This window comes from Drosophila navojoa, chromosome 3 (genome assembly GCF_054131105.1).
Source record: "Drosophila navojoa isolate 15081-1374.11 chromosome 3, UAZ_NAV_1.0, whole genome shotgun sequence".
NCBI classification, from domain to species: Eukaryota; Metazoa; Arthropoda; class Insecta; order Diptera; family Drosophilidae; genus Drosophila; species Drosophila navojoa.
The window spans coordinates 27122606-27143383 of record NC_142891.1 but is presented as its reverse complement, the minus strand read 5'-3'; the positions used below and the strand labels follow the sequence as shown (position 1 = coordinate 27143383).

General features: G+C 44.1%; 4 protein-coding genes across 4 annotated transcripts; 2 read left to right on the top strand and 2 right to left on the bottom strand.

The window, feature by feature from the left end:
* Nucleotides 1-1162: 1162 nt before the first annotated feature.
* On the top strand, nt 1163-7022 carry LOC108658850 (MPN domain-containing protein CG4751). Its single transcript, XM_030384155.2, has 6 exons — nt 1163-1635; nt 1711-2068; nt 2318-2405; nt 2465-2634; nt 2705-2953; nt 3014-7022. The coding sequence occupies exons 1-6, from the start codon at nt 1294-1296 to the stop codon at nt 6127-6129; spliced, it is 4323 nt and encodes a 1440-aa protein (XP_030240015.2). The 5' UTR covers nt 1163-1293; the 3' UTR covers nt 6130-7022.
* Nucleotides 7023-7843: 821 nt separating this feature from the next.
* hgo (homogentisate 1,2-dioxygenase) lies at nt 7844-11231 on the top strand. Its single transcript, XM_030384115.2, has 8 exons — nt 7844-7968; nt 8067-8336; nt 8394-8580; nt 8631-8751; nt 8811-8941; nt 8993-9274; nt 9332-9513; nt 9617-11231. Exons 1-8 carry the CDS (start codon nt 7954-7956, stop codon nt 9743-9745), a joined length of 1317 nt encoding a protein of 438 aa, XP_030239975.1. The 5' UTR covers nt 7844-7953; the 3' UTR covers nt 9746-11231.
* Gyc32E (Guanylyl cyclase at 32E) lies at nt 9728-20597 on the bottom strand. The gene is made up of 23 exons (XM_030384117.2): nt 19543-20597; nt 15166-15299; nt 14989-15100; nt 14846-14920; nt 14435-14542; nt 14245-14368; nt 14044-14193; nt 13860-13968; nt 13585-13669; nt 13367-13519; nt 12801-12950; nt 12562-12743; nt 12391-12499; nt 12263-12329; nt 12109-12206; nt 11737-12047; nt 11507-11676; nt 11257-11440; nt 11063-11203; nt 10801-10993; nt 10535-10741; nt 10323-10481; nt 9728-10268 (listed from the first exon to the last, which is right to left on the bottom strand). Exons 1-23 carry the CDS (start codon nt 19696-19698, stop codon nt 9867-9869), a joined length of 3579 nt encoding a protein of 1192 aa, XP_030239977.1. The 5' UTR covers nt 19699-20597; the 3' UTR covers nt 9728-9866.
* On the bottom strand, nt 15334-16045 carry LOC115562487 (uncharacterized). The gene has a single exon (XM_030384116.2). It carries the CDS (start codon nt 15946-15948, stop codon nt 15373-15375), a length of 576 nt encoding a protein of 191 aa, XP_030239976.1. The 5' UTR covers nt 15949-16045; the 3' UTR covers nt 15334-15372.
* Nucleotides 20598-20778: the final 181 nt, after the last annotated feature.

The window sequence follows — 20778 nt, the reverse complement described above, 5'->3', positions numbered from 1 at the left end:
CTTTTGCCGAAACGATTTCTGACAAATGTTGCACTTGAAGGGACGTTTTTTCGAGTGATGGATGCGTAAGGTTCTGGACAATCCAAAAGAGCGCTCGCAAAAGTCACATTTATGTGAACGAAGCCCTTCGTGGACCAATCTCACATGGTCATTTAAGTGGGCCTTGCGTTTGAGCTCTCGTTGACAATATGGACATTGATTTAATACTTTGGATGAATCAATTATATCACAATTACCGTCAGTTTCGGAAATGTCCAGTTGTGATTTGTTAATGAGCTAAAAATAATAATAAAAGCCAAATATTATTTTTCTAAAAAAATTTTGTAAATTATATTCTATCTATTTTTTTTAGTTATTATTTAGTCCTATCATATCTACAGTCGATTTGAGATATTGTTGACTCACTTGCACAGTCTTTTGAAAATCAAGAAATGTTTCTCATATCTGAGTGCAATGTTTACATATAGTTTTACCTAGAGACGGTTTATCACAAGTTCCTGAAAATATAGTTCACATAAGATTCTGAAACTCAAGGGGAAAAGCACGATTGCCTGATTTAACTTTAAAGCATGTTGCCACTGATGTTGCGCATATCAGTTTAAATTTGGTATTTTCCATTATATCGAGATGTTCGGCCGTTATCTCGTTTAGGGAAATTTTTGAGCAGATGGACATCTCTGTAAATTTGCAAAATATTCCGATTTTGGTATAACAGTTATGGCAGAGACGAGTTGGCATGGTTGAGTGGTTTTTGATTTATCAAAATCTTGTACACATGTTCTGCAGAAGTTTTTTATTATAGCACGAGGTTTTGGCAGCATCCTGTATATTGTAGGCTTACAATTTATACTTAAATAATGAACTGGGTTTGTTTATTTTTTCGCTAAACTTTTATATATTTTCTTTGGATCTGCAAATCGCTCTGAGTGGGAAACTATCGATAAAATATTTAAACAGCTGTATTATTAGTTATGTTAATAATTTATTGTGGACAACGATTGATAATCAGGAGATTTTATTTTGCAATTTCTGCATTTATTCAACGAGTTGATGAGTCTGAAATGCTATAAAAATATTTAAAGATATTTTTGCATGAATTAATTTCAATTATTTGGTCTTGCGGCTATCGATAATACTTTTGGCGAATGTTAAGTTAACAGAAGTCCAACAATCTCCGTTTGAGGCACGAAGAAGAAGAAGCAAAGTCGTGGAATACATACATAAATTCTGCGGCTGCTGCGGCTTTTAGTGACTTTTTGATAGTTTTTTTTTTAAAGGCTAGACAATAATCGTATGGAAAACGGTGTGGAAAATGGTTTACTGCCAGACGGCGAGCCATTAGGAGCGCGTGAAAATCAAATGGGCAGCAGTACAGATGGCGAGGGTGATGGTGAGGGCGATTCGACGCCACAGCCGCCACAAACAACAAATGACGATGTAAGCGACGGCGAAGCGGATGGGGAGCGCGATTTGTCTGTGTCGGATGCCGCTGAAGCCGAAGTCGATACAGAAACAGCGGAAACAGAAGCTGCTCCACCTGAAAATAGTGTACCCCGCCGGATATCCATCCTGGAGGACAGCTTATGCGAAAAGGACGTTGATAGCGATGCGCCCGACGACGAGAACGATGATGAGGTGAGCTTCATTTGTGACAATTGGCTTAATTTAAGTTCATATAATTATAATGATTTTGCTTTTCCCTCTGCACAGGCGAAAGAAAACTATGAAGGATTCAATGGGACTGGACGGACAGTCACCTTGCAAACACTGATGGCCGCAAATGTTTTGCAGCCAGGCAAATCATTAATGACTATTGATTATCTAGGACAAAAATTTGTGGGCGATTTGCTGTCAGACGGTAAAATTAAATCACAAGAGACTGAAACTATATTCTTAACGCCCAGCGCCTGGGCTATGCACTGCAAGCGCATTATCAATCCCGAAAAGAAGAGCGGATGCGGCTGGGCATCCGTGAAGTATAAAGGCAAGAAACTGGATGCATATAAAAATACCTATTTGAGAAAATGTGCTTTACAAAAGGAGTCTACGCCCGAAGACGGTGATCCAGGTAATACGAAAATAATAATAAAAAAACAAGAAACAAAACATAATATAATAAATATTAAATATATAAAAAGAGCCTTGATAGTCTTCTAGAAAAGTCGAAGCTCGAATCTGTGGCTTGTAAATGAATTTAATGTTGTATAAAACAACAGCCTTAGTTGTGTCCTAAAGATAGAATACTATTCTTAAATGATTGTAGCCTTAGTCCTTTACTTAATATTAAAAATAATATCTTTATATATTTTTTAATAAGATACAGAACGCAAGACCGATTCTCCAGATCTGGTTGTCAAACGAACAGTATTTCCACACAACACGGTTGCCAATCGCAATATAATTCAGTAAGTTCCTGTATAAATGATTTCCGTAACACATGTTTTAATGAGTGTATTTCTTGCAGTGATGCCAATATGATGATTGAGGCCATTCCATTCACTTCGGTTGGCAAATTGCAGCCGTTTCTGTTGACCATCACCTCCTCCGCCCTGCTGTTGGCTGACTTCCATTGTCATTTGACGATGCGCGAGGTGTGCGGTTACCTGGGCGGCACCTGGGATATGAACACGCACAGTGAGTCCGGCTTCGAGAATTGAACTTGTTTACGCTTGAGATCACATTAAACTGTTCTTTGTCCTTGCAGCATTGAGTATTACGAAAACATATCCGTGTCGTAGCACGCGCTTCGATCGACAACGGGCTGCGGAAGTCGAGCGGGATATACAGAAAATGATGATACAAGATCAAGTGCTGCTCGTCGGCTGGTATCACTCGCATCCCAAATTTCAGGCCGAGCCCACTCTGCGCGATTGCGATGCACAGCTCGACTATCAGATACGAATGCGAGGCGTCAGCGATCTGACGTATACGCCATGTGTTTCACTAATCATTTGTAAGTAATTGTATATTCATTAGACAACTTATAAATTAATTGGTCTTATTACCTTTGCAGCACCCTATTATGAGGAGAATCCCACTCTTGAGTCGGTGGTTAAGTGTATTTGGATAGTGCCCCCAAATGAGAATAAACAGTCAATGGAATATGGACGACCGATGCTAATGCAATACTCAGTGCTGCCCGATAAGGAGATACCCGAGGAGGTGCGCACGGAAATACAGTCCTGCGTTGATTACTACACTCAGTTTCGCGGTGAAATTGTGAAATTCCGCAATATCTACAACAATGATGTGACCTACAACGAGAAGTTAAAGAACACGCTCTATCCGAAATTTCCATCGAAACAAAGTGACAAGGCGCTGTGGAACTGGCTCTGTGCCGTCCTGGACTGTGAGCAGGAGGATGATTTTATACCACCGAAGACCATTAAAATTATCGACAATGATAATGATAACGAAGTTGTAGTAAAAACTGAGACGCCGCCCCAAGCAGAGTTGGCAAATGATATTAAGCTGGAGCAACAGCCAAAAGAGGAGCAGATGGGCGAGAGTCTGCAGTTGACTGCCGTTGACATGGCTCGCAAAACGGAGGAGGAAACCTCGCTGCAGGCTGAGCAGAAGGCCAGCGAACTGAAGGTAATGTCGCTGCAGGAACAGCTCTGCATGCCCTCGGGCCTCAACATGAATCCAGTGCGCATGCTCTCCCCGCTGGCCACTCCGAATCCCACAAATACGACACCCGTAGCAGCAGCAGCAGCAGCAGTAGCAGCCACAACAGTTCCAGTGGTGCCCACCATGCCACTGAATGCGGCAGCTGTGAGTCAACTGCTACCGCCCCAGACGCCAGCAGTGAACACGAACAGCGGACCCGTTGCTGCTGCCGTGCAGTCGGCATCGCCGCGTGACAGCCCAACGAGCGTTCAGCTGCCGTCGAATGCCGCCAGTCCCGCCAAGTTTGAGCTGCCGGTGCGTGCCTCGCCCTCGCCAGCGAAGTCGGATGCCTCGTCGCACACCTCACGTACTCGCAATTCGCCGGCGCCCAGTCCGGGCAAGTTCAGTGTGAGCGATATTGCGAGGAATAGCCCGAGCATCACGCCGAACAAGTACGATCTGACTGCGCCGCTGGTGCCGCCGTCGGCGGCCTGCTTGCCTACGGCCAATGATCTGATGGCCGCCAGCTTGGCCCAGCTGGCCGGCCAGCTGCCGCCCAACTTTCTGCAGGCCGACTTGGCCTCGCTGTTCCAGCAGCAGCGCAAAGACTATGGCAGCTCCTCACTCAATCAGTTGGCTGCTGCGGCTGCCAAGGTGGGTGGCTCCAAGCAGAACAGCAATGTGGCCGCGGGGCTGGGCAATCTTAGCGATCCCAATGTGGCGGCCGCAGTGGCAGCTTACTCGAACAGCTTCAACATGCCCATGCCGTCTGGCAGCAGCAACAGTGGCGGCAGCAGCGGCAATAATAGCAATAGCAATAATAACGGCGGCAGCAAATCAAAGATGGACCGCTCCAAGTCGTCGGCGTCCTCATCTTCTTCCAATTCCAGTTCATCGTCGAACTCGTACAAGACAAAGCTCATGAAGGAGCTGGACGAGCTTAAGAATGATCCGCTGAAGATGAGTGAACTCATCCGGTCGCCGGAGTATGCGGCACTGCTGCTGCAGCAGGCCGAGGCACTGGGCGCCACGACGCTGGGCACTCTGGGCTTTGGCTCCGACTTGAATTATCTGACAGGCAATCAGCAGGTCCCGAATCCGAGTAGCAGCAAGTCCTCAAAGTCAACATCGGCAGCGTCGTCGTCAGCCTCGGCAGCAGCGGCCGCAGCTGCGCTCAACGCCGACTACAACAATCTGATCCAAGCGTCCAAGCTGCTGGGCTACGATTCCTACATGCAGCAGCAGAGCAAGCAGAGCAATGACCTTAACGTGTTCCTACAGCAGCAAATGGCTGCAGTTGCGGCTGCCGCGATACCGCCGCCGCCTGTTGCCAGCAGCAGCAGCAGTAGCAGCAGCTCGAAGAAACAGCAGCAGCAACAGCAGCAACAACAACAGCAACAACAACAGCAGCAGCAGCAGCAGCAGCTGCAACAGCAGCAGCAATCGGCAGCACAGGCGGACTACACAGCTCTCCTGCAGACCTACACGAAACTGTTCGACCCGAATAATCAGTTTGCTGCCGCCATGGCCTCGACGGGCAGCAAGCACATGAGTGGAGCGCACAACGAGTTGTCCGCTCTGCTGGCAGCTGGCGCTGGGGGGCTGGCGCCAACTGGCGGCGGTAGCGCGGTGAGCTTGAAGCAGAAGCAGAAGGACATGCAGTCGGACATGCTCAATCAGCTGCTGCAGTTGGAGAAGCAGGACTCGGAGATCAAGGCGCTGCTGTACCGCCAGAATAAGGCAGCGGCCGATTTGGATGCACTATTCGCCACACCATCGGGCGCTGCTGCTGCTGTGGCAGCCGCTGCGGGCAGTGCCACAAAGTCAGGCAGCAGCGGAGCGTCGGCAGCGGCAGCGGCGGCGGCAGCCATGTCCACTGGAGTTCCATCTTCGTCATCGCTGACCAACTCGGCTGCCTACTACAATGCCTTGGCGCAGGAGAAGATGCAGGACTACGCCGCATTCTTTCAGCATGGAAAGTACGGCATACCGGATCCATTGTCGAAGTCGACGTTGGCGGCGAACAACATGTTCATGTCGCCGTCGGCTCTGTTCAAGATTCAGCAGGAATCGCTATCGGCTATGATGATGAAGCCGCCAAAGTCGACGACGCCTTCATCGGCGCGCACAAGAGAGTCGTCCGCCTCGCCGGCCCTGGAGCGCCTGACGCCCACCAAGTCTATGAGCGGTGGCGCCGGAGGAGGTGGTGCAGGAGGTGGAAGTTCCAATTCCGGCAGCAAATACAATTTTAGTGCCGTGGATTTGGCAATATCAAGCGTGCCCTCAAATACGCCATCCCCGGCGCCGTCGGACGGCAGCAGCGGCTCCTCACATCGACGTCCCTCGCCCGACCTGAGTCGCCTCTACAGCGAACTGGCTCCACCGGGCGCACTGCTGGGAAACGCGATGCCCAAGAAGCGCATGGAGTTCGCCTCGGTGGCCGATCTGGCTGCGCCGCCGCCAGCGAAGATCCCGAAAAGCAATGTGGGCGACGATGTCTTGAACTTATCCCACGATTAGGAGAGGCGCCTAGGGCACTGCCTGTGGACCTGAACCCTATCGAGCGCATGTCCCAGTTAAAGCAGTATTTCCTTATCAGTATCTACCCTTAACGAAGCAGAGCATTCAATTATAAATATATACATACATAACATATATGTATATCTATATCTATGTATATCTGTAGTACATCACGCGAATCTCCTAAGCTCCAAGTAAAAGTCATATAAGATATATCATTCTCGCTGTAAACATCCCAGTTGAGCCACAATCGTAGACTAATTGAGGTTGTTGACTGCTGGAGATTGTGTGTACAATGGAATAGACTTAGAGCAGGGTGCAGGATGAGTCCAGTATTTCTATAGTTGAGTTGGAAAGGTAAAATAACTTATTTTTATGGCAACTAAACATACATATATATATATATATATATATATATATATATATATATATATATATATATATCAAGTATATATATTAAATCAAGAAGAACACTTAACGACATTCACATACTGCAATGCTGATCATCGTAACACAATTTTTAAATACGAAACTTGTTTTTAAAGTGAAACGAAAACACAACAGAAATGTAGATAGGTGTGCGCAGCCAGTCCATACAATATTGTTGATTGTTTGGCTGCAATTGGAATGCTTGAGAGTCTCTTGAGCGCTTGATGTCTTGAGCACATATTATTTATAAACTATTTTAGGTTTAATTACTGCACAAAGGTACTTTAAGTATTTTAAAATAGTACATATATACATGCATGCAAACGTAAGCATACATATATGCAACAGACAAACAAGCAAACAAACAAACATTTATTATTAACTGTAATACTGCATAATTTGAAATCGACTTTTGCCGCAATAAAGTATATAAACTAGGTATTTAGTTTACAATATTGAATAAATCTAATCTATTGGCTAAATCATATGGCATCCACTGGATCTTACGATCTAGTCTTAGGATCACCCTTAGCTTTACCGGTCGAATACCGGTTCGGATTTTTGTTTTGATCCATTTGAATGAATCCAGAACCCGCTGAACTGCTATGCAAAATATGAAATGATTAACTTTGTTGTTGTTGTTGCTGTTGTTGACAGATCATAACAATAACAACAACAATAACAACAACAATAACAACATTATGAAGCGTGGCACTGATTCTGATGCATAGCCAACGAGGAAGAGGTGTTTACGTGCCGTTTAGCTGTTTGTGGGGGACCGGCTTCTCGCGTCGACTAGTTTCCCCAGCAAATAATCAAAACAACAAAATATTTAAACAGAAACAAGTAAGAGTGTCGAGGTACTCGACTCGGAGATACCCAAAGTCTCGAATAATTTGCATTATTAAATTTAAGTAGCTAATTTAAGTAATAAACTGCTTTCGCCCTATTCAGAATAAGAACAGAGATCAGCATCAGCGCCATCCCTTGAATATTTTAAATTTCTCGAATCTTAAACGGAAACAGTTTTTGAAAACAAAGAGTTTAGCTCTTATAGGTCCTGAGATCGACGTGTTAATAAATACGTACAGATTATAAAGTGGACATGGCTAGATCAACTTAGCTCGTCATCCTGATCAAGGATATATATGGATGCATACATATTTAATGAGGTCTGACTCACCTCCTCCTGTAATAGATTACATTAAATTTCACTAAACCATTGTTATGAAAAACCAGATTAAGCTTCCATCTTATTGCTGTGAACACTCTGTTTATGATGCTGTTCATAGGGTATAAGAGGCAAACGGACTTGTCCACACATTTCTCATATAAATACCAGCTATCTAAGCTCGAGAAACCTTAGTCTGTTACCATCTTGCTTCGCTTAAACACATGTCGGAATATAAGGTAAGGTCAATCTAAGCGGACGGACTGGCCGGAATATTTTAAAAATAGTTTGTTTAAATAGTGGGAATGGAAATTGTTAAAGGAATTGCTTATTTTAGTACCTAACAGGTTTTGGTGGGCATTTCTCGTCCGAGGATGAGCGCTGCCCCAACGCCCTGCCCGTAGGACAGAACTCGCCGCAGCAATGCCCCTATGGCCTGTACGCCGAACAGTTGTCCGGCTCCGCTTTTACAGCGCCACGGGCCGAGAATGTGCGCACGTGGCTATATAGGAAGTTGCCCAGCGCAGTGCACACGCCCTTCCTGCCGTATGCAGGGGCCAAGCACCTGAGCCACAACTGGGATGAGCAGCCGCCCAATCCAAATCAGGTAAGTCCACGTGCAGCTTCTCTTCTCCAATCAATTAAAATTTATCCGAATTCGCAGTTGCGTTGGAAACCATTCGACATGCCCGGAGCAAAGGAGAAGAGTGTGACCTTTGTGGATGGACTGCACACGGTTTGTGGTGCGGGCGATGCGAGAGCTCGCCATGGCATGGCCGTGCACGTCTACCTGTGCAACGCCTCCATGGACAACTCGGCGTTCTACAACAGCGACGGCGATTTCCTCATAGGTAAGTGGCGCACGGACAGTCGTAACGATACTAACTGACCTCCTGATCAGTGCCACAGGAGGGAACTCTGGATATCGTGACGGAGCTGGGTCGCATGACGGTGTCACCCAATGAGATCTGTGTCATTCCCCAGGGCATTCGCTTTGCCGTGAAGCTGCAGACACCGTGCAGGTAGCGTCCATTGAATATATGCACTCAAAGCAATTCATTCCGATATTTCTCTATGATAGGGGCTACGTCCTGGAGGTATTCGATGGACATTTCCGCTTGCCCGACCTGGGTCCGATTGGGGCCAATGGTCTGGCCAATCCCAGAGACTTTGAGACACCAGTTGCCTGGTTTGATAGCGAGACGTACAAGGGTAGGGTCATCTTTCCTGCGTTTGAATTCAACTGACTTTCATTCCTTGTAGAGTTCAATGTCATCTCCAAGTACCAAGGCAGCTTATTTGTCGCCAAACAAAAGCACAGCGTCTTCGACGTAGTGGCCTGGCACGGCAATTACGTGCCCTATAAGTACGATCTGTCGAAGTTTATGGTCATCAATTCGGTTAGCTTCGATCACTGTGATCCCAGCATTTTCACGGTGCTCACCTGCCCGAGTCTGAAGCCGGGCACAGCCATAGCCGACTTTGTCATATTCCCGCCACGCTGGTCTGTGCAGGAGCACACATTCCGTCCGCCCTATTATCACAGTGCGTTTAGTTGCCCATATGATCTACATATACGTTTACCTAAGATCTATTTTAAAGGAAACTGCATGAGCGAGTTCATGGGCCTCATACTCGGTCGCTATGAAGCCAAGGAGGAGGGATTTGCAGCTGGTGGCGCCACTCTACACTCAATGATGACGCCCCACGGCCCGGATGCCAATTGCTTTGAAGGTGCCTCCAAGGCTGAACTTAAGCCTGAGCGCATTGCCGATGGCACTCAGGCAAGTCGATTTACCCCCAGAATGCCCTAACACTTACTCACTTTTTCCCTTCAACTTCAACTTCCTCTTGCTCTTGCTCTTGCTCTTCCTCTTCCGCCTTCAGGCCTTCATGTTCGAGTCATCGCTTAGTCTGGCTGTGACCAAGTGGGGCGCCGAGACGAGCCAGAAACTGGATGCCCAGTACTACGAATGCTGGCAGGCGCTAAAGAACAACTTCAAATTGGACAACTGAGCAGCTAGACACAGATGCTTTATGGACTAATGCTAACACATGTATTTAAGTGAGTTTGCACTAAATAATAAATAATTGAGTAGCTGACAACCATGGAAGCGTCTTAATCGGCGACTCGGGTCTATAGCCGGAACGAGATGCTGGGCGCGGAGCGTGGACTTCGATTGCTCAGCACCTGGCTGCCGTTCAAGCGACAGACGCACAGCTGATTGCAATTGATCTGAACCGTTTCCGTGCCCTTAACCAGGCCTGCGACGGCGGCTTTGTGCGAGGTGGTCACATTGTCGTCCGATCGACGACTGTATATGCACTTGGTGGCACAGTTGCAGGAGTCCGCCCGGATGCTCATGGGCAGGTGTGGGAACTTCAGCAAGGGCAGCTCGTCGGCTCTCGGCTGTGGGCAACAGCCAGTGGATGCGTCCACGGTGCTGATGAGATCTGGCGCCCAGTCGTTCACCACTAGAGCGCGCATTTCGGCTTGGACTCGCTTAATGAGCCAATAGGTGCGCATGTTGCCTTTGCCCTGCAAGTGGGAGGATTTCATTAAGGAGTTCAGTTTATTTTGGGGGTACTTCACTTTAATGTGGGTCAGTCCTCGCTCGACGCATATGTAGCCACCGACCTCCTGCAGCAGCTGGTAGGTCTCCTCCGATATGTGAATCTTCATGGCGGCGCCAGAGCTCTCCATGCGCGAGGCCGTATTGACCGTGTCCCCAAAGAGGCAATACCGAGGCATCTATTTAAGTACGACCTGAGAGCCAGGGTCTAAGAATATCTCAACAAGTTTACCTTCTGTCCCACGACGCCAGCTGCACAGGGACCTGAGTGTATGCCAATGCGGAATTGCACCGTCTCCGTTGGCTTATGCCGAATCTTGAGATTTCCCACAGTTTCGAGCAGGTGAAGTGCCAGAGAGGCAATCTCGCCCGCATGCCGATTCCCGTTCTTTAAGGGCAGGCCTGATACAACCATATAAGCATCTCCAATGGTCTCCACCTTCAAATCGAATGTGTCACTATATAGACTTTATCATGCAAACCTCATCTTCAGCCCACCTTATAGACATCGTAATTGGATATTATGGTATCGCAGCAGGTATACAGATCATTTAGCATCTCGACAACCTCAAATGGAGTGCTCGTTGCGCAGAGCTCAGTGAAGCCGACAATATCGCTGAACAGGATCGTCACACAATCGAAGCACTCGGCCTTGACAGGGTCTCCGCTCTTCAGCAATTCCGCTACAGTTCTAAGATCAGATATCAAGCTCAAAATATATTTCATATATATAATATTGCTATAGTCCGATTTCTCTTACTTCGGCAGCATTTGATACAGCAGCATGTCGGTCTTCTTCTTCTCCTCATAGAGTAAGTTTGTGCGCTCCTGCACCAGTCCCTCCAGATTATAGGCATACTTCTCCATGATGGCCAGCATGTTATCAAATATGTTTGGCTTTCTGAAGAGCAAATGAATTGAAGCACTTATTGATGAAAATATACTATGTCTTACAGTCCGGCTTGCAGTTCCTTCAAATGCATTCGCACGAGTCGAATGTCCGGTCGTACTTCGGGATCCTCGTCCCAGCATAGGCGCAGGCAATTTCTAATATAATTGGGTATGTCCAAAAAGTTAAGAGCTGGCCGGAATACTCCATGCTGAAGCAAACTGGGATCCTTTACGAACTCTATTATCTCTACTGGGCAGCAATGGGAAAATTAGTATTAGAAGTCGGAATACCACTGAACCTATATTCGTCTACCTTCTTTCGTATATGCTGTCTCGCCCCAAGGCCCTTTTCTTCCTATCATCTCATACAGTAAAATTCCAAAGGAGTAAATATCTCCCTTCTGTGATCCTCGAGCTGGTCGAAACGGATCACGCAGAAGCTCGGGAGCCATATACTGAGCACGCTTCAGTTGTAGCTCCGCTCTGGAAAGGAAATAGAGTAGAGTGTCAGTCTATTGTATATACGATAATTGCTTGCTCTACTTATTTGGCTCATCCTGTCCCGCCTTCAGCTCGTGCAGCCCAAAGTCAGAAATCTGGCAAACCCATCTGGAGTCAATGAGGCAGTTACTGGATCTCAAATTGCCATGGGATATTATTTCTGAGTCGTGTAGGTAAATAAGTCCCTTTAGTATATCAGATACCAGGGAGGATATGAACATATGATCCAGGTGCAAGTCCTCGTTGGCTAGCACATCCTCTAGACTGCCACGCGCACAATATGTTGTGAAGATTATAACGGATCCGTGGTCGATTGATGCACCGATAAAATTGATAATATTTTCATGTCGGACCTATATTGAGGTCGATATTACAGTAATAATATTATAGAGCAACTCGCAAAAGTTAACTCACCTCACGCATCAGCTTTAACTCCTTGCGAATGGATCTTGTTATGTCCACATTCTTCTTATGAATCTTCTTCATGGCCACAATATTCCCTCGGAAAAGTGCTATAGATGGGCGATGCTTGAAATATATATCCATATTATAATAACATGTGACTCACCAATATTTGTAAATGATCTCTTGTTTGGCTCACCGACAACCAGAATACTCTGACGACAAATTTGCACCTGAAAACAGATCGAATCAGCTCAGATGAGATTTGGTATAGCTTACATGGGTCTTACGCACAATATTCTTGTGGCTGGGATTATTGTACTCTCCCAGGTTAATCACGGTGACTTCCTTCATGTCCACCTTCCACAACAGGCCAGCCAGAGTTTGTTCATAGCGATAATGTCTTGAGGAATGAATGATCTTTGTTAGAGAGATGATAAAGATTTGAAGGAATCTTGGTATTACTTAAGCAATAGGGCTATGGCAGCGATCAAAACAAAGGCAAACAGTGCTGCAGTCACGAGATATCGCCAATCTAGTTTCTTGCGTGGACAGAGCTCGCCGTGAAAGCCGCACATTGGCTCCGCCAGGGGAGGTCGGCCGTTTAGCCATTGTATCGGTCGCCCACTTTTGATATAACGGAACTCCTTAAATAGCATATACAATTTATGTTACATAATTCAAAAGGGAGCTTAAGTGCTTACTGGTATCACGGAATCCTTGTTGTAGACGAAGAACCCGACTGGCTGCATCGACATTTGCGCCAGCGAATTTCCGGATCCGGCATTAGCATCGCTCTGTAGCGAAATCACTGTGTAGTTGCCCTCAGCATCGCCATTCGAATCGATGAATACCTAAGCAAGACAAAGAATATAAATAATATCCACAATGGAAAATATTTGACTCGAAAATCTATACACATGTCCCACAATATTGGGGCAGTGACATTCGATGCGGAAATAAATATTACCATTTCAATGGTTGCGGCCTACAATAATATACATACATACATATATTTTATATTACTTACATACCATGTATGTATGTAAATTTCTAGTCTATGGTTTATGAGATTGTCTTAAGTGTCCTTCGAAAAGAACAAACGGAAGCGATTTCATCTGTTCAGCACGTCATCAAGAATGTTCTACTTTATATTCTACACGTATTTCTTTGTCTCGTACTACCCATCTTGTAATCCCAATGTCTATGGGTGCAGGTCAGACATACGAATTACATAGAGTATTGTCAAGACTAGATTTAAACTTCTTACATCAAAACCTTGGATGGAATGATAGGATCTGTTGAAAATGCGACTCATAACCAGAGCTCCATCGTTGATATCGCCGCCTCGCTGAAGTATTTCCGTAACGGCACGCGCATAGATCATAACATTGTCATACAGATGTAAACCATATATGGGTACCTATATTTGAGCATATATATAATAAGAATTCGAAAATCAAATTTGAAAACCTTTTTCAGACACACCGAAATGTTCTCGAATACTCTCTGATGATAGGGCACACGAAATGGAGCTTTACGTGCATATTCCTTTATTTTGGTGCAAATGTCTCTGGAAATAAATCAGTTTACACAAATTTAATGGGATCTATATATATTATCACATATGTATGATTGAGTAAAGAAAGAGATTATGTGTCAATGGATACCCTGTATATCTTAAACATGCAGGGTATATGGAAAAAGGACGAAATGAAAATATTTACAAAAGATTTATAGCCGGAGTTAGATAAGAAAATTACCGAATATGAGGATTTTGTGGATATGTCATGCTTATTTTGATAACTGAACGAAATGAGATTTTATCCAGTGATTTGCTCTTTTCTTTTCTAATATAAGGATCTAAGTAATCTGCAATAAGATATTGCATGCATTAAGACCCGAAGAGGGAAATCAATTGAATGGGGCCAAATGAGCTCAGCTTACTGCGTTCCATGATGTTGACGCGACGATTCGAATTGTAGATCTCATCGTCCACCGAGACAACGATATAGTCTCCACTCTCTAGGAGTCCGCGATTCTGCAAACAGCGCACAAAATCCACCATGGCAATATGCTCCCCAATAAATACATAGACTAAGGGTAAACGATTATCACTGATCCTAACTCAATAGTGTTGAAACTTACTGCGCGTCGTCCTGTAGGTATCCTCGATGATGTTCTCTATTTGGGACAATGTTTTCTTAATGGGTATATAGTCGGATATGTACTTGAAGTGGGTGATGGTGAAGTTAAGCGATTCAGCCAGTTCCTATGGTTTGTTTTGGAGTGCAAGGAGTTGAAAGTTCGCCCAGCATATGAACAGTTTTCTGCTTACCTGTATTGCGCTGGCCACATCTGAGCCCCAAATGGGCTTCGAGCTAACCACAATGGCGAATTTTTTCCAATCATAGGCATTCAATAGACTTATCACACTCTTAGAGACCTGTGTATGGTGTAAACATATAAAGTATATATATAACCGCCTCAGAAGTAGCCAGCCCAATATAAAGTTGATTGCTCTTGGTTGATTTTACAATATATGTATGTACTCTTTTTCAACTAGTGAACGGGTATAAGAAATGAATTTGCTCTTCCAACAATAAAGAAACAAAACGAAAGCAGCTCAGATAATTCTCGAATAAAAGAGCCAATCAGAGCTTGGGAAAGACGTTTGACGGTTGAGAAATAATACTGTATTTACTTTTAAATTAGGCTGGGTACTTTTAGGGGCCCCTTTCAAAATTACCTTTGATGCTGGTGCGAGTGTACGCGCAAAGGTGGGAAACGTGGTCTTATTGGAGACTATTGAATCGGAGCATTTCTAATAGAGGTTGAATAATAGAGTAACATTATTTATATTCAATTCACATTAACTTTAGTTGTACTGACGAACGATAGCATCGGCGTGTTCCAGGCCGAGGCCAGCAACGCCTCCGTCGTGCAGCTTTCGTCGGGCCCTATGAACGCGTTCACCTTCTGCTCCCTCAGCTCGGTCATGAGCCTGGAATGGGGTGAAACGAGAAGCGTGGTTTATGGCGGAAAAACTGAAAAATAATTAAAATATACCTCAGCGGCTTTAGTCGATATGCGCTGCTCGTGTGTCCCAAGTCAAACGGTGTAAAGGTAAGTGTTTTCCCTGGCAGCAAATTAACATTTTTATTGACATCCTCCACGGCGAGCGGCAGGCCGCCAAGCGTGACCTGTCGGCAAAGGGGAAACAGGAGAAATCGGTGCTTGACTTGACAATTTTATTGAGTACAAATGGAACATGCTTCAATTTTGCACATCTGGAATTTCGAACATATCGAAACCAAAGGAATTGTTTATAGCCTGAGCGTAGCTACGAATCTCGTGATTCTCATTATAGTGGGTCAGTCTCAGGGCCCTCTTTAGCTTCCTGTGCTGCCGAACAATTATGAATTCCGTGGCAGCGAATAGTGCGAGCTGTGCGGCCAAGATCGTCAACCCCGAGAGCAGCTCCATGTCCGACAGTCGCTCGTTCCCCAGGCAATAGCGTGCAGTTCGCTCAATCTGCTGCAGCATCTTCCAGCTCCAAGGCAGCAGCATCAGCAAGCTCGAGCGCTGCCAGAGTTTCATGCTCGAGCCGCAGAGTCCGCACAGAAGCCTCCCCAAAGGGCCCAGCTTACGCAGCCCCACAACGCCGTAGCCATAGAAACAGCTGCTCAGGGAGAAGACTGTGTAGATGAGACTGCAGAGCAGCTCGTATGGCATCTCCCGGTAGTCGAGCTGAAGCACGCCCAGCAGCTGGCTCGTCTCGAGCAGCACAAATATCAAGAGAATGCGATTCGCACGCAGCGCATGCAAAATGCTCCTGAATCCGCTCAGCATGATAGGGTTTCTTGAAAAGGTTCACTTATCTCACAACACAGTTCTGAAGGCTTAATCGATTCCTACTACGAAATGGGAGATCTAAAAACAGAAGTTTAATCAAAGTTTCAAAGTTGATTGATTGCCGTGCTTTTTGGAGAGAGGCGAATGAAATGGCCCACTAATCGGAGTTTCTGAATGCGAATATGAGTTTGTTTCTCATTAAGAAAAGTTGTATATGAGAGTAATATGTTAGTTAATATACCCTTATTATAGAACGCATGACGAGCTTCGGCTTTCCCTTCCCTTTGACCTTGCCATTTGTCGCTCGCTAAGCAATGTGAAAATTATGTATATAAAAATGCTCGCACGCTGTGATATTAATATCTGGAAAGTTCCGCTAGAAAGTGAGCTAGTTTCATACATAATGCAGTTCGTATTCTGGGCGAGAGACAGAAGGGAGCTTATTCGCTTTTTGTTTTGCACTTGCGATTAAACTGGGCGGAGGTCCAGGCTAGATTAACAAACCAAGGTGTACAAATGAGTTTTTATTCATTTGTCATATACAACCTACATTTATACCCTGAACACAAATGGGAAATCACGGTATAATGGATTTTGTGAAAAGTATGAAAGAAGCATCGCAGTACTCGACTGCGAGATCCCCTGAACCCTATATATATTCTGAGGGGTCTGCCACGCCTCCTTCTGCCTCTTACATACTTTTCATAAAATCCATTATATCCTGATTTCCCATTTGATACGCCCCTAGTGAGCGTAGAAGTATAGTTTGTTTATTAATCTCTATAGAATCATACAGTTTTATCCGATTTGCCACTCCCCCCATGAGCGTAGATATATCCCCATAGCTTTTGATCTTCGGTGGTCGACGCGGATCTACATATCAAAACTTTAGCTTTTTAGCTCTTCAACTAATATGATTTCTGACATATCGGGTGGATTGGGAAAATTTTAATACTTTATATATCGTAGATATACACGAGTATGTGCCCAGAATTCAAGTCTTTACGTAGGACATTGCACAAAACCAAGATACTCCTTTCACTTTCGTTAATGAGCATAAATCTACGGAAATCAAATACAAAGCAGATAGTTAAACAACAATAATTCTTAGGGCAGCTTTAAAATCTCACGAATGGGCGGCCAAAATAGAGGAGAGGGCCGGTGTCAAAGCGAGATTAGCGGCGGTGCAAAGATGATTCTAAGAACTGGTTACGAGAAGGGTCTAAAATGGAAAAGAAGAGCAAACCCATTGTTCCTTAGCTTCCCATTTTCACTCCAGGTTCAGGGTATTAAATACAACGCTCAATAAGCTTTTGAAACTGGCGTGCCTAAATTTGACCCAAATGCAAAGGGTTTGTCCCAGCTGCAGTATGCGGTTTTTCAGACGAAAATGTCGTAGTCTGGCTAGACAGACTGCACAGTTTTCATTCACGGGAAAAACGGCCTGCTGTAACTTAACTGTCCCATGGTGGAGCCCTTGCTCTTGCTCCCTGCAAGACTTTGCCACATCTATATTAATGTATATGTAGATATAATTATTTTTGGTTTTTATTATAGGTTGTCAACGGGGGTATATGGTAATGTAAGGCCTCTAGTACCTTAAATTTCAAATCTGATATATTTAAAACATTGTTTTCGAGCCCAATATATTCGATTGCCTATTACTATTCAACATAATTCTCTATAATTCATGCAAACCAATCGATTCTGGTTACTGATAAACCAATCTTAAAGGCAGTTAAATTGATTTAACATAACTTTAGATAAACTCATTGGAGCGTGGCAGTTCTGAAAATGTTGAAATGTTCATAGGGTTGAATGAGAGCAAGCATTGTGCAGTCGAGTGCACCCGGCAGTCCAGCAGCACTAAGCACAGCTCTCATTCTTCCTGTCGCCCTTACAGGTGAGGCTGGCTGCCAGCGCATCGTCGTCATGGTAATTTATCCATAAAGTGTAGTTCGTCAAATTTTTCATGCAAATTTCACTTTCAGTCCGTTACACTAGGGCCTCATCTTTCATATTGTGTGCATGTGTAAGTGGCGTCTCGATTGTGCTCATTTATAATTTGATTGATGAAATCTGAAAAGCTGAATACGAAAAATGCATACTTGGCCTATTTATGGGCTATTGACATGGCAATCCCCACAAAGGAAATCGCATGCCTGAGGGCATCGAGATTGAAGCTCCACTTGAATTCCACATTTCTATCACAATCTACTTGGAGATAAGACAAAGCTTGCATAACAAGCTCCAGGCTGCAACACTATGCAGCGCTTAAGAAAATGTCTTAAAGTGGGCAAAAGGAATTTTGATACATTAAATTTTTTGTATACATATTCTACGTTCATAGATATATATTTATAAACAATATTAAATACTCAGCTTTAATTGAGAATTATAGAATATGTATTGTACATAAATATATATGTATATTCTCAACTGACTTGTGGAGGATTTGTATCTATAAATATTAAACAAAACAAATAAAAACTCTGTGCCAGAAAAAGCAACTTGGACTTTTCTGTTTTCATTTTTTTTTATATTTCCAGCAATTTTTTAAGAACAGTTGAGTATTTGAGGGCCAGGTTAAATGTATTTATATAAGAAACGCTATTAAGTCAACATATTTGCCATTTGGCTATAAGTAATTGGAAAATGTGTTTGATATAAGCCCAAACCAAGATGTTTCATTATGATGACAATCGATATATGTTCTACAAACGCAACAAAAAACTCCACTAATTAAAAGCACTGAAAACGGTAAAAAAAAACTAATGCTGTGCGTTTGGTAGGATTTGCTGTGATACACAGCCTAATGAAACTATCAAAAGTCTACCGAATCGACGTTAAAATGCCTGAAAAACTTTCAGAAATGTTTTGTAAGTTCCTTTTTTATTTTATTTATATCTTACGGACTTAAATCGGAAATTACTGAGTGATGAATGCGTTTTTTAAGTTTTCAACAGGCATTTTAACGTGGACTTGCCCAACTTGGTCCATATGTGCCCACCACTGCATATCTAAAGGAAATGTAATTAACATCCAATCAATAATACTTCAATATATACACTGGCACTGCGTCATCCTACTACCAGATATTGTTTATTCCGTTTATTGCAGTTGTCGGCCTGAATTGCAAACATTTTGCTTCACATGCAGAGCCCGAAAATTGAATTCTCTAAAAATTAGTATAAAATATAGCGAAAATTTATAATATTTAATTTTAAAAAAATTTGCATTTATTCCTTTAATTAATATGGTTTTATCACACATTTTATACCAATTTTATATTTTGATTTATTTTAGATATATAAATATATTATGTTGTCATAATCAATAATCTATTAAAATAAAATTCTTAATTATTTTATAGCTTTCACAAATTAGTTGCATAACAATACAATAATTTTTGTATATACATACATGTTTTATTAATGCTCTAAAAATCAAAACTCAATTTTAAATGATTTTTGTGTTCATTATTTATTCGAAACATCCTTAATCCTTAGTTAATCATATTGAGTTTTTAGTATAAGCTCCCATATTTTCTTGGTATATTGTGTTGCATTTTAATTTGCGAACGCGACTCACCCGCATCTGAGAGTATTCGGCTAGGAATCCAATATTTATTGTGTCTTTTGATGCCGATGTGCAGTGGCGCGGCGAGGAGGAGAGCGCGGCGATGGCCACAAGGATGAGCCGGATATTGCGAGAAATGCGATTGCGTGTCATGTTAACCGGACACATTACAGTGGCCAAGGCGCAAACTTAATGGCAGTAAAGTTTTTCGTAAGCTGCCCGGGACACTTAAGCGGAAACTCTAAAGGGTTTACGAGTCAAGAACACTGCACTGAGCACGGCAGCTGCATTTCCCTCAACCTGCCCCTAACCGCGCCTCACTCGTTTCACTTGCTTCACTTGTTGCGTTATCCGTGTCGCGCTATGCGTGGTGCTTTGTACGTTGTTGTTCGGCCGCGTATCCAATGAGACTGCCGCTCGGCTGCTGGCTGCTGGGTCCTTTTATGTCGTTAGCTTCGTGGGGGCGCCGCTTCCTTTCGGTTCCGGCAACAAACAGAAGGGGGCTGCGGCTGCGGCTACGGTTACGGCTCTGGCTATGCGCGCCAAAATTAAACGTCGTATGACTGACAGCGGCCACTGTGGCGAAATTCGCGCTTTACGTGGGTGTCGCATGAGGACCTGGACGACACAAAATATCACCCGAAAAAAAAAACAAGCACAGCTACGCCGAAATTTTAATTAAGAGTGACCTAATGGTAAATTATTTTTGTTTTTTTAATTCGTTAAAGAGTTAAATTGAGCTCAACTGAATTTAGTTTGTGCGGCGTGCAGCCAATTCCCATACCCCATTGTCAGCTCCTGTCTAATCCTCTGGTAGCCGTTGGCCATTGGGGTGGGCATCGGTCACACGTGCTTCAGCTTGGACACAAGTCCATTTGCATATCATTTACTCTAGTTCAGGGTCAGGCGGTTGAGGAATCACCCACATGAGGGGCCCGGGACTGTAACTACGTTGTTTGAATACCCGTTGGACTTTTGCCATATCTCACTTGAAGTTATTTTTAAGCACTCTCTGCTTGTCTGGGTTTCGGCACGGCTCAGGTTTGCATTTCTTCTACGCAGCCAATTGAGTCGAGTCGAGTGCCTAATGCGGACTCAATTGACATAGGCATTTCCCCGAGTTTAATTGACTTAGCACCGAGTATCACGGTAATTTAATGTCAGCCCATGGGTCTTGAGGACTTTTACGTTCATTTCAGTAGGCTCACACGTTGGCTCACTGAATCGGGTTACGGCTCAGTGGGTTGC

What these genes read in the sequence shown, in the direction of transcription:
- LOC108658850 (XM_030384155.2), top strand. Translation starts at nt 1,294, where the DNA reads ATGGAAAACGGTGTGGAAAATGGTTTACTGCCAGACGGCGAGCCATTA. An exon ending in GCCCGAAGACGGTGATCCAG is followed by an intron (nt 2,069 to 2,317) that starts GTAATACGAAAA and finishes TTTTTTAATAAG; the next exon opens with ATACAGAACGCAAGACCGAT. An exon ending in GCCAATCGCAATATAATTCA is followed by an intron (nt 2,406 to 2,464) that starts GTAAGTTCCTGT and finishes TATTTCTTGCAG; the next exon opens with TGATGCCAATATGATGATTG.
- hgo (XM_030384115.2), top strand. An exon ending in AGCCGCCCAATCCAAATCAG is followed by an intron (nt 8,337 to 8,393) that starts GTAAGTCCACGT and finishes CCGAATTCGCAG; the next exon opens with TTGCGTTGGAAACCATTCGA. An exon ending in CCGTCCGCCCTATTATCACA is followed by an intron (nt 9,275 to 9,331) that starts GTGCGTTTAGTT and finishes TCTATTTTAAAG; the next exon opens with GAAACTGCATGAGCGAGTTC.
- LOC115562487 (XM_030384116.2), bottom strand. Translation starts at nt 15,948, where the DNA reads ATGCTGAGCGGATTCAGGAGCATTTTGCATGCGCTGCGTGCGAATCGC.
- Gyc32E (XM_030384117.2), bottom strand. Translation starts at nt 19,698, where the DNA reads ATGTGTCCGGTTAACATGACACGCAATCGCATTTCTCGCAATATCCGG. An exon ending in ATTCCATCCAAGGTTTTGAT is followed by an intron (nt 12,951 to 13,366) that starts GTAAGAAGTTTA and finishes TGTCTTGCTTAG; the next exon opens with GTATTCATCGATTCGAATGG. An exon ending in GGACAGGATGAGCCAAATAA is followed by an intron (nt 11,677 to 11,736) that starts GTAGAGCAAGCA and finishes TTTCCTTTCCAG; the next exon opens with AGCGGAGCTACAACTGAAGC.